At 37.9% G+C, this 18406-nt stretch overlaps 1 protein-coding gene across 1 annotated transcript in view; it reads right to left on the bottom strand.

The window, feature by feature from the left end:
- The window catches only part of TLL1 (tolloid like 1), a 232198-nt gene that overhangs the window by 29998 nt on the left and 183794 nt on the right, over window positions 1–18406 (bottom strand). The window contains exon 16 of the mRNA XM_053703804.1: window positions 3018–3178. Coding sequence (XP_053559779.1) covers window positions 3018–3178 — 161 coding nt within the window. The remainder of the gene's footprint in view (window positions 1–3017; window positions 3179–18406) is intronic.

Genomic DNA, 18406 nt, shown 5'->3' with positions numbered 1-18406 from the left:
TTGCCAAACTCTATTCTGCATGATTTGCACAATTTTGGATCTTGGAAAATACAATTTTGAACCAGAAATAGGAAGACATAATATAGACAATCCACATACTAGTATTGACTTTTACATTGTATTCTTTCTTTTTTTTTTTTTAAATAGAAATTTAAGACATCAGCTACAGTTTAATACTAACTTGTATGAGTCTAAGATGCAAAATTAATTTTTCAATAATATTTTTAAATTTGAATACTTAAAAAAACAAAAAATACATTGCAATTCCTCTAAATTAACTCTAATATTTTTATTTTGCATCTTCCCCAAAATAAGTTATAATGCAAAACCTGACTCCACAACATTCTCCACAGTGATTGTTTGACCAAACAGGAGCTTGCTTACATTCTTATTGGCTATAACCGAAGAGATAAAAAAAAAACACTTTTAAGCGGTCCAGACTGCAAAACAGTGCAAGTTGTGCTAACAAACTGGCAGATGTAATTGCTTTTAAAACATGTATTCTGTATGCAGATATTGTTATAATTATCTCTCCCAAATACCCAGCAATGTGCAAATATTTCATTATTCTTTTTATTAAAATAAATCCATATCTCCCAAGCAGAACTTGTTTTCCTTAGAACCAGACTTTGAATGCTACTGTAATGGCAACAGATTTAGAAATAAGTGTCCTATAATGAACAAACTTTTTCTGCATTTGTAAGTTGGCTTGAATGCAATAAGGAAATGAGTCAAATCTCCAGCTCCCTGCAAGCTGAATCCCATAAAACTAAAATAAAAAATAAATAAATATGCTGCATCTATTGAAAGAATCACCTTGCAGGAGGCAAAGGAGGTGTAACATAATGACAGCTACCCTCACTAAACATCTGTATTTGAAGCTAAAGCAAATCATGATAGTGTTTAACTGGCGTTGGCTTCTAGCTTCATAGACTCTTTTTGTTACTAAAGTGTAAACAACATTTGTCACTAGAGGCAGTTTCACAACTGTGGGTCCTGCTAAGGTAAGGGGCTTACTGAATAGAGGGACACCTGTGAGAAAACCTCACCACAATTAGGAATACATTTTTTCAGCCTACACATTTGGAATGGAAGTCATGTTTTAGCTGCATATAATAGGGGGAAAAGTTACATATTTTAGAAATATTTTGCTATGTGCACAAAAGTAAAATAATAAAGGTTACTTTCATTGAGTAGTTTGCTGTCTCTCCTATATATAACTCCTACCTCAAAATATTCTCATTTTTATTATAGTGTGATATTACTGAAGTCCTACGATATCCCTGGTGTGTTTGTATTTATTTATTTTTGTTTAATAATTTGGCTTTTCTTGTTTTCTCTGCTAACAAACTTAGCTTTATTAGAGTAGTTGTTGCTGTTTAAGTACACAACTGTAGTCAATGTACACATCATGATATGTTTAAAAACATGGCTACTTTACATTAGTAATCACAACAGGAGGCAAAAGTTTGACAAGCTTAGGAGCTTTTAAGAATATTGAAAAGCCAGGTAAATTTAGTGGCCAGACGTATTATTCTATGAGCTTGCAAGTAAATGTTTCTCATTTCTTTACAGGCTTATAAATAGTACACTACTAACACGTCTTACACTAAACAAATCTATTATCTTTCCCACATGAGGTAAACTGCACAACATCAAAGTGTCTAAAACACCCTGCTCATTCATGAAAAAAGCGGTTTAGAGTAAAATAGGAAATGATCTGTTTTATTTCAAGGAGGTAATATAGAAACCAGTGATGAAAATACCCTTAGGGCACTCATAAACCCCTACTGATGTCTATTTAAAGAAAAAGCTAAACTTAACTTAAAGTCAATATTGTATTAGAATTGTTGGTGTGGCATTGTTACGCAGATCTTGTGAATATGGGCATTTGGAAGAAAAATGATCAATCCCCCTAATTGCCACTTTGCACTTTATAGCATCAATGAAAGAGGCAATGTTGAAGGAACATTAAATGTCATGCATTTCTTTGGACATTTAAAGAATTACTTTCTGTTATAATTTTTAAGCTAAACAACTAAAATATTAAAGTTAATAAACATGAATTAAAACCTACTGACCTATATTTTATCCAAAACAAAGTTTCATAACGTTCTAAAAGTTATATCTTTTATTTGCCGATGATGTCACGTTATCCTGCCCACTATTTACAGCACTGCATGTTCAAAATACTTAAACCAATAACTTTGTGTTTCAAGCGCCATTTTGAAACCTAGGTATTGTAAACGGATTGGTACAGAGCAAAGGATACCCACAGAGTGGGTTTGGAAAACAATTAAATTTGCAGACAAGATTTCTGATATACGGTAGAGATATGTTAATGAAATGCTATTGATAAAAAGCGTATTTGGGGTAGTTAGTTAGTAACAGGCATAGAAAATATTTACTTACAGTGGCCCTTTAACAAACAAACAAATGAATAAAAAAATAAAATCATTTGCTATAAAATTGCAATTTTCTCACTGTTCACAGAAAACATGAAGTTCATATCACTAACCACAGAAAGCAGACCGTACTACATCCAACATTTACATCACTAACTTGCAGTGGAAAAGGAGATACCATTAATTTTCAAGGGGTACGTCCTTGGAACGCAAACCAACGAAACGTGCTGACAAGATGACCGTGTTAACTGTTTCAAAAACATTATTATGCATGCCATTCATATTGTGTCAAAGTATAGTATTCTTTAAATAACTATAATGCCCCTTTAAGATAACAATTGTTTAGAGGATTTTTTCATTATCATTTAGTGCAGATAACTTCTAAAGGGAGTTTTTATGTTTAGTCTGTGATAGTTTACACTGTACAAATCAAACTGGAGAATTTAAGACTTTGTCCCTTAGTATTTTTTTTTTTAGCTACTCCTATTTTTCAATTTGTCCATTTTGTGGTGAGGACTTACAATGTGTTTTAAAATAAAAGTATGTTACATTTTCTATACCTCCCTTACTACTTAAGACAGATGTAATTTAACCCTTGATTTGAATACTTACTTCATTGCCTTCTAATTCAAAATACTCAAATTTCATTGATATCCTGTACTGAGAAGGAGCCACCACCTGCCAGACACAGTTTTTGTTTGGAGGATATTCCTTAGGCCACGCTGGAGTAGTTATCGTTCCATTTAATTTGGTTAACAGTCCTCCACATGCGGCTAAAAAAAGAAATGTGTAATTTAAATACAGGAAGTGACTTAAGACTCTGATACAGTAATTTGTAATATGGGAACACTCAAATCCCTATGATATAAGAAAATCAGCCTTGGCTTTACCACAACTTCAGCTAGACAGATGTACAAATGACAATGCAGTTATAAAGAATTTACTAAATCTCTGTTATTTCTGTAATGGCGTGTCAACTGACTACAGACCACTGTTAGAGAGTGCTATCACAAACTTATATCCACAGGAAGCTCAGCATTTAATCTTATAAAAGTTTATTTGAGGTGTAAATCCATTTTGCAGTAAAAGTCTCTCTTAAAATAAACAGATTTAAAAAAAAATAATAATAATTATATGTATTAATTTAAAAAAATAAATGTTCTTATATTTTCTTATAACACTGTACGTAAAAAAAAATAAAAAAATAAAAATTACCTTTAAAATTTGAAAAAAATGTTTAATAAAAAAAGTCCATAAATAAAAATAAAAAAGTGGTCACTGCTATAAACCATGTCTTTACACATAAATGGCATATTTATTTTCTTTAGACACAGGTAGCATAACAGTATTTACTTATAGTACACGTCTCAAAGGGAAACATCTTGTCTTTTTCACATTAATGAGTTTCAGACAGCTGTAGTCTTTTACTATAGTATGACATAGCTTACTGGCTCACTGTAATCTATTGTTATAAGACATATTTTTGGCATTCAAAAATCTACATTAGGTGTTTATGTCAGCCCCACAACATCTGTTTAAATGTAAATAATTGCCATTAACATTAGAAATAAATGTTAATTACTGTAAGTAAAGAACGTTCTGTAACTCTTGCCATTTTACTCCCATCTTTACTAGGATGACTGGCTAAATATATTGAAAAAGGCTTTTTGGAAATATTTTGAAGCACAAATTCCTGAAAATTCTTTAAATGTGTAAGTTAAACTTAAAAATAAAATATTGGAAAGATAATGTATGTTCATGGTCACTTTGATCTAAATAAAACAAAACAACAACTAATATTATTTATATTTATGGATAAATCATTTTTTTGTACTGAAATTAGACCCATATTTAAAATGTGTTGGTTTTAGAATGGTTTATTTTCTGAGTAAGTAGATCCCCAGAAGTCTTCAGTGTGTGCATCTGATTGCCATATACACAGGACCAGTCAACACATTAGATTTGCATAATGAACAAATGCAAGATAACAAGACAATGCAATAGCACTTAGTCTTAACTTCAAATGAGTAGTAGATTTTTTTATAACAAATTTCAAAGTTATGTATATTTCCACTCCCCTTGCACCATGTGATAGCAATCAGCCAATCACAAATGCATATATGTATAGTCTGTGAATTCTTGCACATGCTCAGTAGGAGTTGGTGACTCAAAAATTGTAAATATAATAGACTGTGCACATTTTTTTTAATGGAAGTAAATTGGAAAGTTGTTTAAAATTACATGCTGTATCTGAATCATGAAAAACATAATTTATGCTTACCTGATAAATTCCTTTCTTCTGTTGTGTGATCAGTCCACGGGTCATCATTACTTCTGGGATATTATCTGCTCCCCTACAGGAAGTGCAAGAGGATTCACCCAGCAGAGTTGCTATATAGCTCCTCCCCTCTACGTCACCTCCAGTCATTCGACCAAAGACCAACGAGAAAGGAGAAACCAAGGGTGTAGTGGTGACTGAATTATAATTTAAAAAATATGCACCTGCCTTAAAAACAGGGCGGGCCGTGGACTGATCACACAACAGAAGAAAGGAATTTATCAGGTAAGCATAAATTATGTTTTCTTCTGTTATGTGTGATCAGTCCACGGGTCATCATTACTTCTGGGATACCAATACCAAAGCAAAAGTACACGGATGACGGGAGGGATAGGCAGGCTCATTATACAGAAGGAACCACTGCCTGAAGAACCTTTCTCCCAAAAATAGCCTCCGAAGAAGCAAAAGTGTCAAATTTGTAAAATTTGGAAAAAGTATGAAGCGAAGACCAAGTTGCAGCCTTGCAAATCTGTTCAACAGAGGCCTCATTCTTAAAGGCCCAAGTGGAAGCCACAGCTCTAGTGGAATGAGCTGTAATTCTTTCAGGAGGCTGCTGTCCAGCAGTCTCATAGGCTAAACGTATTAAGCTACGAAGCCAAAAGGAGAGAGAGGTAGCAGAAGCTTTTTGACCTCTCCTCTGTCCAGAATAAACGACAAACAGGGAAGAAGTTTGGCGAAAATCTTTAGTTGCCTGCAAGTAGAACTTGAGGGCACGAACTACATCCAGATTGTGTAGAAGACGTTCCTTCTTTGAAGAAGGATTTGGACACAAGGATGGAACAACAATCTCTTGATTGATATTCCTGTTAGTGACTACCTTAGGTAAGAACCCAGGTTTAGTACGCAGAACTACCTTGTCTGAGTGAAAGATCAGATAAGGAGAATCACAATGTAGGGCTGATAACTCAGAGACTCTTCGAGCCGAGGAAATAGCCATTAAAAATAGAACTTTCCAAGATAACAATTTTATATCAATGGAATGAAGGGGTTCAAACGGAACACCCTGTAAAACGTTAAGAACTAAGTTTAAACTCCATGGCGGAGCAACAGTTTTAAACACAGGCTTGATCCTAGTTAAAGCCTGACAAAAGGCTTGGATGTCTGAATTTTCTGACAGACGCCTGTGAAACAAGATGGACAGAGCTGAAATCTGTCCCTTTAATGAGCTAGCCGATAAACCCTTTTCTAAACCTTCTTGTAGAAAAGACAATATCCTAGGAATCCTAACCTTACTCCAGGAGTAATCTTTGGATTCACACCAGTATAGGTATTTACGCCATATTTTATGGTAAATCTTTCTGGTAACAGGCTTCCTAGCCTGTATCAGGGTATCAATAACCGACTCAGAAAAACCACGTTTTGATAAAATCAAGCGTTCAATTTCCAAGCAGTCAGCTTCAGAGAAGTTAGACTTTGATGTTTGAATGGACCCTGAATCAGAAGGTCCTGTCTTAGAGGTAGAGACCAAGGCGGACAGGATGACATGTCCACTAGATCTGCATACCAAGTCCTGCGCGGCCATGCAGGCGCTATTAGAATCACTGATGCTTTCTCCTGTTTGATTTTGGCAATCAATCGAGGAAGCAGCGGGAAGGGTGGAAACACATAAGCCATCCTGAAATTCCAAGGTGCTGTCAAAGCATCTATCAGAACCGCTCCCGGATCCCTGGATCTGGATCCGTAGCGAGGAAGTTTGGCGTTCTGGCGAGACGCCATGAGATCTATCTCTGGTTTGCCCCAACGTTGAAGTATTTGGGCAAAGACCTCCGGATGAAGTTCCCACTCCCCCGGATGAAGAGTCTGGCGACTCAAGAAATCCGCCTCCCAGTTCTCCACTCCCGGGATGTGGATTGCTGACAGATGGCAAGAGTGAGACTCTGCCCAGCGAATTATCTTTGATACTTCTATCATTGCTAGGGAGCTTCTTGTCCCTCCTTGATGGTTGATGTAAGCTACAGTCGTGATGTTGTCCGACTGAAACCTGATGAACCCCCGAGTCTTTAACTGGGGCCAAGCTAGAAGGGCATTGAGAACTGCTCTCAATTCCAGAATGTTTATTGGCAGGAGACTTTCCTCCTGACTCCATTGTCCCTGAGCCTTCAGAGAATTCCAGACAGCGCCCCAACCTAGAAGGCTGGCGTCTGTTGTTACAATTGTCCAGTCCGGCCTGCTGAACGGTATCCCCCTGGACAGATGTGGCCGAGAAAGCCACCATAGAAGAGAGTTTCTGGTCTCTTGATCCAGATTCAGAGTGGGGGACAAATCTGAGTAATCCCCATTCCACTGACTCAGCATGCACAATTGCAGCGGTCTGAGATGTAGGCGTGCAAAGGGAACTATGTCCATTGCTGCTACCATTAAGCCGATCACCTCCATGCATTGAGCTACTGACGGGAGTTGAATGGAATGAAGGACACGGCATGCATTTAGAAGCTTTGTTAATCTGTCTTCTGTCAGATAAATCTTCATTTCTACAGAATCTATAAGAGTCCCCAAGAATGGAACTCTTGTGAGAGGAAAGAGAGAACTCTTCTTTTCGTTCACTTTCCATCCGTGCGACCTTAGAAATGCCAGAACTAACTCTGTATGAGACTTGGCAGTTTGAAAGCTTGAAGCTTGTATCAGAATGTCGTCTAGGTACGGAGCTACCGAAATTCCTCGCGGTCTTAGTACCGCCAGAAGGGCACCCAGAACCTTTGTAAAGATTCTTGGAGCCGTAGCCAATCCGAATGGAAGGGCTACAAACTGGTAATGCCTGTTTAAGAAGGCAAACCTTAGATACCGGTAATGATCTTTGTGAATCGGTATGTGAAGGTAAGCATCCTTTAAATCCACTGTGGTCATGTACTGACCCTCTTGGATCATGGGTAAGATTGTCCGAATAGTTTCCATTTTGAACGATGGAACTCTTAGGAATTTGTTTAGGATCTTTAAATCCAAGATTGGCCTGAAAGTTCCCTCTTTTTTGGGAACCACAAACAGGTTTGAGTAAAACCCTTGTCCTTGTTCCGACCGCGGAACCGGATGGATCACTCCCATTAATAATAGATCTTGTACACAGCGTAGAAACGCGTCTTTCTTTATTTGGTTTGTTGACAACCTTGACAGATGAAATCTCCCTCTTGGGGGAGAGGATTTGAAGTCTAGAAGGTATCCCTGAGATATGATCTCTAGCGCCCAGGGATCCTGGACATCTCTTGCCCAAGCCTGGGCGAAGAGAGAGAGTCTGCCCCCCACTAGATCCGGTCCCGGATCGGGGGCCCTCGGTTCATGCTGTCTTTGGGACAGCAGCAGGTTTACTGGCATGCTTGCCCTTGTTCCAGGACTGATTAGGCTTCCAGCCTTGTCTGTAACGAGCAACAGCTCCTCCCTGTTTTGGTGCAGTGGAAGTTGGCGCTGCTCCTGCTTTGAAATTCCGAAAGGGACGAAAATTAGACTGTCTAGCCTTAGCTTTGGCTTTGTCTTGAGGTAGAGCGTGGCCCTTACCTCCTGTAATGTCAGCAATAATTTCTTTCAAACCGGGCCCAAATAAAGTTTGCCCCTTGAAAGGTATACTAAGTAATTTGGACTTAGAAGTTACATCAGCCGACCAGGATTTTAGCCACAGCGCTCTGCGTGCCTGAATGGCGAATCCTGAATTCTTAGCCGTAAGTTTGGTAAAATGTACTACGGCCTCCGAAATGAATGAATTAGCTAGTTTAAGGACTCTAAGCCTGTCCGTAATGTCGTCCAGCGTAGCTGAACTAAGGTTCTCTTCCAGAGACTCAATCCAAAATGCTGCCGCAGCCGTGATCGGCGCGATGCATGCAAGGGGTTGTAATATAAAACCTTGTTGAATAAACATTTTCTTAAGGTAACCCTCTAATTTTTTATCCATAGGATCTGAAAAAGCACAGCTATCCTCCACCGGGATAGTGGTACGCTTAGCTAAAGTAGAAACTGCTCCCTCCACCTTAGGGACCGTTTGCCATAAGTCCCGTGTGGTGGCGTCTATTGGAAACATCTTTCTAAATATTGGAGGGGGTGAGAACGGCACACCGGGTCTATCCCACTCCTTAGTAACAATTTCAGTTAATCTCTTAGGTATAGGAAAAACGTCAGTACTCGCCGGGTACCGCAAAGTATTTATCCAACCTACACATTTTCTCTGGTATTGCAACAGCGTTACAATCGTTGAGAGCTGCTAAGACCTCCCCTAGTAATACACGGAGGTTTTCCAATTTAAATTTAAAATTTGAAATATCTGAATCCAATCTGTTTGGATCAGAACCGTCACCTACAGAATGAAGCTCTCCGTCCTCATGCTCTGCAAGCTGTGACGCAGTATCAGACATGGCCCTAGAATTATCAGCGCACTCTGTTCTCACCCCAGAGTGATCACGCTTGCCTCTTAGTTCTGGTAATTTAGCCAAAACTTCAGTCATAACAGTAGCCATATCTTGTAATGTTATCTGTAATGGCTGCCCAGATGTACTAGGCGCCATAATATCACGCACCTCCCGGGCGGGAGATGCAGGTACTGACACGTGAGGCGAGTTAGTCGGCATAACTCTCCCCTCGCTGTTTGGTGAAATTTGTTCAATTTGTACAGATTGGCTTTTATTTAAGGTAGCATCAATACAGTTAGTACATAAATTTCTATTGGGCTCCACCTTGGCATTGGAACAAATGACACAGGTATCTTCCTCTGAATCAGACATGTTTAACACACTAGCAATAAACATGCAACTCGGTTACAATTTTATTTAATAAAAACGTACTGTGCCTCAAGAAGCACTAAACGATTAAATGACAGTTGAAATAATGAACTGAAAAACAGTTATAGCATCACTCTTAACAAACAACACAACTTTTTAGCAAAGGTTTGTTCCCATTAGTAAAATAACACTAATTAAATTTTAAACAACGTTTTAAATCACAGTCACTATATAAGTCTCACAGCTCCGCTGAGAGAATCTACCTCCCTTCAAAGAAGTTTGAAGACCCCTGAGTTCTGTTAGAGATGAACCGGATCATGCAGAAAAACTGACTGGAAATTTTTGATGCGTAGCAAAGAGCGCCAAAAACGGCCCCTCCCTCTCACACACAGCAGTGAGAGAGAAACGAAACTGTCATAATTAACACAAGCAAACTGCCAAGTGGAAAATAATGCCCAAATACTTATTCACTCAGTACCTCATTAATGCAAACGATTCTACATTCCAGCAAAAACGTTTAACATGAAAAATACCTAATAAAAGGTTTAATGTACTTTTACAGAGTAATTCCGGTGAAATACCATCCCCAGAATACTAAAGTGTAGAGTATACATACATGTTCATTATAACGGTATGGCAGGATTTTTTCATCAATTCCATTCAGAAAATAACAACTGCTACATACCTCAATGCAGATTCAACTGCCCGCTGTCCCCTGATCTGAAGCTTTTACCTCCCTCAGATGGCCGAGAAACAGCAATATGATCTTAACTACTCCGGTTAAAATCATAAGAAAAACTCTGGTAGATTCTTCTTCAAACTCTGCCAGAGAGGTAATAACACGCTCCGGTGCTATTGTAAAATAAACTTTTGATTGAAGTTCTAAAAACTAAGTATAATCACCATAGTCCTCTCACACCTCCTATCTAGTCTTTGGGTGCAAGAGAATGACTGGAGGTGACGTAGAGGGGAGGAGCTATATAGCAACTCTGCTGGGTGAATCCTCTTGCACTTCCTGTAGGGGAGCAGATAATATCCCAGAAGTAATGATGACCCGTGGACTGATCACACATAACAGAAGAAATTTAATTTAACCTGAGTGTCCCTTTAACCTTTCTACTGGCTTTAGTTTATACTGTACATAGTTAAGCAAGGACCTATTTGAAAAGACAGTGACAAAGAAAGGCTGGCCTCTACTGGAACTCACACACAGACCAGGGAAACGTCAAACAAAAAGAAAAAAATATATAAAATTATAAGAATGCGTTACAAGTAAAGACACTGTATGATTCCAATTGCAGTGTAAAGAAATAGATTGATCAATGACTATGAAATGTTTTCTGTAACATTCCAAGGAAACATAATCACGATTAGTAGATCAGTACCAAAACTATATGAAGAAAGTGTTGCAAGAAAATTTGTAAAAAAAAAAAATCTGCCTCAGTGGGAGGAAGCAATATCTGCAAGATCTCAGCAAATGCTGCTTGCGAAGAGGTGAACATAATGAATAAATAAAACATTGTAAATGTATGGAAGGAAGACCAAGGATGAATGACTGCCTTGCACAACTATTCTACAAAAGACTCATAATGGTTAGTCCATTAAGAGACAATAACCCTAGTGGAATGGACCTTAAAAGGGACACTCAAGTCAAAATGAAACTTTCATGATTCAGATACAGCAAACAATTTTAAACAACTTTCAAATTTACTTTACTTTACAATGTGCACATTGTGTCTCTTTATATTTACACTTTTAGAGTATATGCATTTTTGATTGGCTGATGACTGTCACATGATGCAGTGGGAGTGGAAATAGAGATAACTTTGAAATTTGTCAGAAAAGAAATCTACTTCCTATTTGAAGTTCAAAATAATTCTTATTGCATTGTCTTGTTATCATGCATTTGTTGATTATGCAAATCTACCGTATTTACTGGTCCTTTAAATTATAGCAAATTATTACAGAGCTTATGGGCCTTAAAGGGACAATATGCAGTAAAATTGTTTTTTCCTTTATGTATTTCCAATGACTTGTTATACTAGCTGCAGGGTATAAAATGTATGATAATTTGCATTTTCATGCATATTTGTTGATATTAAATTGCCGGTTTTGAAACCTCAACCTATTGAAATGGGTTGACCTTGCAGTAAAATGAGATCTCATTGTGTTATCACTTATGTACACACACTTGCTTCCTTATCTTGTGTCTGTTTGTTCTCTCTTAAAGGGACATTCCAGTCAAAATTTAAATACACATAGATTAATTACATCTTTGAATAGAAACATATTTGCAATATAAATGCATTAGCAAAAAATGCTTCTTGTAAAAGTTATCACTGTTTTAGTGTTAGTATTTTTCTCTGCACGTGCATGTGAAGCATAGCTAGATAGTCACTGCCCCCACATTTTAAATACTGCAGCTGATCAGATCATCACTGGGGCTTATATCATGTCAGCAATTAACAAATTGAGTAATTACCAGATGGTACAAGCTCCTTAGGCTCTCTGAGCAAGTGCTGGGTTTAAAATGCTGGTGCACGTTGCATACTTAAATACACTTTTGAAACAGCTATCGCTTTTATTAGAAGCACTTTTGCTAATGCATGTATATTACAAAATTGCTTCTGTTCAATACCAAAATGCACCCATGTGGTTTCCAATTTTGGCTGGAATATCCCTTTAAGTATTGGGTTTGGTTTACAATGGAAAATGATCATTTTATTAGTTATCTCTTCTACCCCCCCCCACCGTGAGTGTAATTTCTTTTGCTGGCTGTGTTTACCTAGCTTGTCAATAACTTGGACTTAAGTCCAAAAACTTTCTGTATAGGTGGGGACGTCACATGCTAAATGAGCTGTTTCAAATGCCACAACAAGTGTAAAAAAACTATATGTAAACAATTCAATACACTCCAGCAGGTAATATATATAAATTTGCAACAAATTACAGGGGAGACAATTCTTGGGTAAACTGTCCCCTTAATGATCAGATACTGAATGTAAAATGCTAATGGTGTTTTGTAAACTTTCATTTACCTGCTGTCATAAAAATGATAGACAGAGAGTTATAATAAAAAACAAATAGAGCTGTGATCACATCAATCCTGTACAGCGGCCATGATAATTTGCTGGATTCAGATAGAATGAAGGAACCACAGTCCTGGAATTAATACTCTGTGGGAAAACTACCTTCTGAAGAAATGAAAGAGGCATTCTGAAAACAGTGTCACCCTAATGACTGAACAATTCTAGAGGAACACATAGTACATATAGGGTGTTTCAATGTCTGAAAAGAAACCTAATAAAAAGCTGGAAATTTAAGAAAGAAAAATATTGTCTTGATAGAGGTGCCAGACCACGAGAGGACGACCCTTCTTGGCCAGATCATGTTCCAAAGAACAGTTCTGTGCTTGTCTCGTGATTATTATTTTTTAATCACCTTAAAGGGACATGAAACCGCTTTTTTTTTTCTTTTGTGATTCAGACATAACACACAAAAAAAAGTTTCCAATTTACTTCTATTATAACATTTGCTTTCTCATGGTATTATTTGCTGAACAGATACCTAGGTAGGTAGCATGCACATGTCTTCAGCACTACACGGAAAAAAGTGCTGCAATATAGTTCTCTTGCAAATGTATTACATTCTGGCAAATTGCTGCCATATAGTGCTGCAGACATGTGCATGCTCCTGAGCTTACTTTCCTGCTTTTCAATAAAGGATTTCAAGACAATGAAAAAAAATAATAATAATTGAAGTACATTGGAAATGTGTTTAAAATTACATACTCTATCTCAGGGGTGCTCAACGTTGGTGCTCCAGAGGTTTTGGAACTACATGTCCCATGACACTGAAGCACCAAGGTTGGGCACCCCTGCTCTATCTAAATCATGAAATAAAACATTTGGGTTTACTTTTATGTCCCTTTAAGATCTATGGCCTAAGAACCTCTATCTCTGAGAATCCTATAACTGGTACAGTACTTTCCTTTGATGCAATAATATAATGGTCAGCCCTTTTTTTTCTTTTTTTAGAAAAACATTGATTAGAAGAGACCATTCATCTGGATGCTTGATGGCTATAACAACCTGTAATGTGAATGGATAATTCCATCCTGAAGCTAAGCTCAGCCTTAGATAAGAGAGGGTAATCCTTGCAGGAAAGAAGAGACGCAACTCAAAGCTGCTGTACAACAACGCTGGCATTGCTAATGCAGTGGGACACATTAAGTACATGAGCTCCAAAACAGCATTACTACATAACACTAAACATGATTATATTAATTCATAGTAACTACTCTGCCCATTAATTCATACAGCACTGAACACCAAATCACTATACGCAACTGCACTTTTAGAAAGCACTAATACATACACATACACACACAAGTGCGAGGATAGAAGGTGACAGTTCACTGTAAAATAGTTTTTTCCTGAATGTGTTCCCCATTACTTTTAATACCAGCTGCAGAGTATAAAATGCATGATAATTTGCTCATTTATGATTATTTTTGCAAAATAAATAGCTTGAGTTGCTCTTTAAAACCACAGCTCATCATAATAGGCAAAGTTTGCCAACAGATCAGATCTCCTTATCTTATCACTCAAATGATTCCCTTTCTTATCTCTGTCTCTGTACAATACTTAGAAAGAACAATTGAAAATGAACATTTTAAAGCTTTATCTCTTCCACCTCCCATTGATTGTAATTTCTTCTTCTGGCTGTGTTTACATAGTTTCTCAACAGCCTATACCTAGGTGTTGAAGCTTTTAGTATAGGTAGGGACACCACAGGCTAAATCAGCTATTTCAAATGTCAACATAAAGTCTAAGGGGCCGATTAAACAACTGTCGGACGGACATGATCCGCTGTAGTGGATCATATCTGCTCAACATCGATAAATGCAGACAGCCTACGCTGTCGGTATTTATCACTGCACAAGCATTTCGTGTGAAATGCTTGTGCAATACCGCTGCCTTCACATTTGTGGCAAATCGGGTGCTAGCAGGGGTGATTGCTATCCGCCACTTCAGAGGTGGCGGATGAGTTAAGGAGAGGCAGTCTTACAGGGGTAGATTGCAGCATTCGTTGCTTCATAAATCTACCCCTAAGGGGCTATTTGTAAGCAATTTAATAAACTCCAGCAGGTAAAATGGATAATTGGGAATAACAAAGGAGAGAAAGTTTTTGGGTAATCTGTCCCTTTAAAACCTGCATGGACATAGTGACACATAAAAACCGTCTAATTGGGACAGGACAACAAGCATCATGAACCATAGGGCAGATAATGTTTATAACATTTCCCACACACACAAATATAAACACACAGCATCTATATAACGTAGAACTACTGGACACCAAACAGGAGAAAGTAGCTAAGGGAAATGACACTGTACTCTACAAAATCTCATGTGAATAATCTCAAATAAAAAACTGGGGTCGGGGTTTGCATGGCAAGTCCACAAATGGTTTCACAAACAGTTATAAAATGATTTGGCGGCTGTGATCGGACCTAGACACTAGCAAGTATACCAGTACCAAGTGGGGTCATTTTAGTACACAATAAAACAAACACTTAAAGGGACAGTTTACTCAAAAATTTTCTCCCCTTTAATTTGTTCCCAATGATCCACTTTACCTGCTGGAGTGTATTAAATTGTTTACAAGTAGCTCCTTTACCCTTATATTGGCATTTGAAATAGTTGATTTAGCATGTGGTATCCCCACCTATTCTGAAAGTTTGTGGCCGCAGGTCCCAGCTATAGATAAGCTTTGTAAACACAACCAGCAGAAGAAATTATACTCCCAGTGGAATATAGCAGAGATAATGTAATAAAATGTTGATTTTCCATTGTTCTCTCCAAGTACTGGTGATTGTTTTATGGACAGATATAAGATAAAGAAGCAGGTATATGTACACAATGTGATACAGTAATGAGATCTGATTATACCTACAAGCTCAACCCATTTTATTAGGTTGTGGCTTCAAAACACAAAATCAGAGCTTTAATATACACAAAAAAACATAAAAAGCTATGTTTCATACATTTTTTTTCTCTGCAGTTGGTAAAAAAAGCAATTGTAAACACATTAAGCGAAAAACTATTTTTCAGTATACTGTCCCTTTAATGCTGGAGCAGAGCTGCAGAGTCAGGTCTGACGCAAAATATGTAGAGAGTGAAATAACACCAGCAGGAAGAAAACATAATTTATGTAAGAACTTACCTGATAAATTCATTTCTTTCATATTAGCAAGAGTCCATGAGCTAGTGACGTATGGGATATACATTCCTACCAGGAGGGGCAAAGTTTCCCAAACCTCAAAATGCCTACAAATACACCCCTCACCACACCCACAAATCAGTTTAACGAATAGCCAAGAAGTGGGGTGATAAGAAAAAAGTGCGAAAGCATAAAAAAATAAGGAATTGGAAATAATTGTGCTTTATACAAAAAAATCATAACCACCACAAAAAAAGGGGTGGGCCTCATGGACTCTTGCTAATATGAAAGAAATGAATTTATCAGGTAAGTTCTTACATAAATTATGTTTTCTTTCATGTAATTAGCAAGAGTCCATGAGCTAGTGACGTATGGGATAATGACTACCCAAGATGTGGATCTTTCCACGCAAGAGTCACTAGAGAGGGAGGGATAAAATAAAGACAGCCAATTCCTGCTGAAAATAATCCACACCCAAAATAAAGTTTAAATGAAAACATAAGCAGAAGATTCAAACTGAAACAGCTGCCTGAAGTACTTTTCTACCAAAAACTGCTTCAGAAGAAGAAAACACATCAAAATGGTAGAATTTAGTAAAAGTATGCAAAGAGGACCAAGTTGCTGCTTTGCAAATCTGATCAACCGAAGCCTCATTCCTAAACGCCCAGGAAGTAGAAACTGACCTAGTAGAATGAGCTGTAATCCTTTGAGGCGGAGTTTTACCCGACTCGACATAAGCATGATGAATTAAAGATTTCAACCAAGATGCCAAAGAAATGGCAGAGGCCTTCTGACCTTTCCTAGAACCGGAAAAGTTAACAAATAGACTAGAAGTCTTTCGGAAAGTCTTAGTAGCTTCAACATAATATTTCAAAGCTCTAACCACATCCAAAGAATGCAATGATTTCTCCTTAGAATTCTTAGGAGTATGACATAATGAAGGAACCACAATCTCTCTACTAATGTTGTTGGAATTCACAACCTTAGGTAAAAATTCAAAAGAAGTTCGCAACACCGCCTTATCCTGATGAAAAATCAAAAAAGGAGACTCACAAGAAAGAGCAGATATTTCAGAAACTCTTCTGGCAGAAGAGATGGCCAAAAGGAACAAAACTTTCCAAGAAAGTAATTTAATGTCCAATGAATGCATAGGTTCAAACGGAGGAGCTTGAAGAGCCCCCAGAACCAAATTCAAACTCCAAGGAGGAGAAATTGACTTAATAACAGGTTTTATACGCACCAAAGCTTGCACAAAACAATGAATATCAGGAAGATTAGCAATCTTTCTGTGAAAAAGAACAGAAAGAGCAGAGATTTGTCTTTCAAGGAACTTGCAGACAAACCTTTATCCAAACCATCCTGAAGAAACTGTAAAATTCTTGGAATTCTAAAAGAATGCCAGGAAAACTGATGAGAAAGACACCAAGAAATATAAGTCTTCCAGACTCTATAATATATCTCCCTAGATACAGATTTACGAGCCTGTAACATAGTATTAATCACAGAGTCAGAGAAACCTCTTTGACTAAGAATCAAGCGTTCAATCTCCATACCTTTAAATTTAAGGATTTGAGATCCTGATGGAAAAAAGGACCTTGAGACAGAAGGTCTGGTCTTAATGGAAGAGTCCACGGTTGGCAAGAAGCCATCCGGACAAGATCCGCATACCAAAACCTGTGAGGCCATGCTGGAGCTACCAGCAGAACAAACGAGCATTCCTTCAGAATTTTGGAGATCACTCTTGGAAGAAGAACTAGAGGTGGAAAGATATAGGCAGGATGATACTTCCAAGGAAGTGACAATGCATCCACTGCTTCCGCTTGAGGATCCCTGGATCTGGACAGATACCTGGGAAGTTTCTTGTTTAGATGAGAGGCCATCAGATCTATTTCTGGAAGCCCCCACATTTGAACAATCTGAAGAAATACCTCTGGGTGAAGAGACCATTCGCCCGGATGCAACGTTTGGCGACTGAGATAATCCGCTTCCCAATTGTCTATACCTGGGATATGAACCGCAGAAACTAGACAGGAGCTGGATTCCGCCCAAACCAGAATTCGAGATACTTCTTTCATAGCTAGAGGACTGTGAGTCCCTCCTTGATGATTGATGTATGCTACAGTTGTGACATTGTCTGTCTGAAAACAAATGAACAATTCTCTCTTCAGAAGAGGGCAAGACTGAAGAGCTCTGAAAATTGCACGGAGTTCCAAAATATTGATCGGTAATCTCACCTCCTGAGATTCCCAAACCCCTTGTGCCGTCAGAGACCCCCACACAGCTCCCCAACCTGTAAGACTTGCATCTGTTGAAATTACAGTCCAGGTCGGAAAAACAAAAGAAGCCCCCTGAATTAAACAATGGTGATCTGTCCACCACGTCAGAGAGTGTTGTACAATCGGTTTTAAAGATATTAATTGAGATATCTTTGTGTAATCCCTGCACCATTGGTTCAGCATACAATGCTGAAGAGGTCGCATGTGAAAACGAGCAAAGGGGATCGCGTCCGATGCAGCAGTCATAAGACCTAGAATTTCCATGCATAAGGCTACCGAAGGGAATGATTGTGACTGAAGGTTTCGACAAGCTGATATCAATTTTAGACGTCTCTTGTCTGTCAAAGATAGAGTCATGGACATTGAATCTATCTGGAAACCCAAAAAGGTTACCCTTGTCTGAGGAATCAATGAACTTTTTAGTAAATTGATCCTCCAACCATGATCTTGAAGAAACAACACAAG

The sequence above is a fragment of the Bombina bombina genome, chromosome 2 (assembly GCF_027579735.1).
Source record: "Bombina bombina isolate aBomBom1 chromosome 2, aBomBom1.pri, whole genome shotgun sequence".
NCBI classification, from domain to species: domain Eukaryota; kingdom Metazoa; phylum Chordata; class Amphibia; order Anura; family Bombinatoridae; genus Bombina; species Bombina bombina.
Note: the sequence above shows the minus strand (reverse complement) of the source record. Positions and strands in the feature narration are given on the sequence as shown.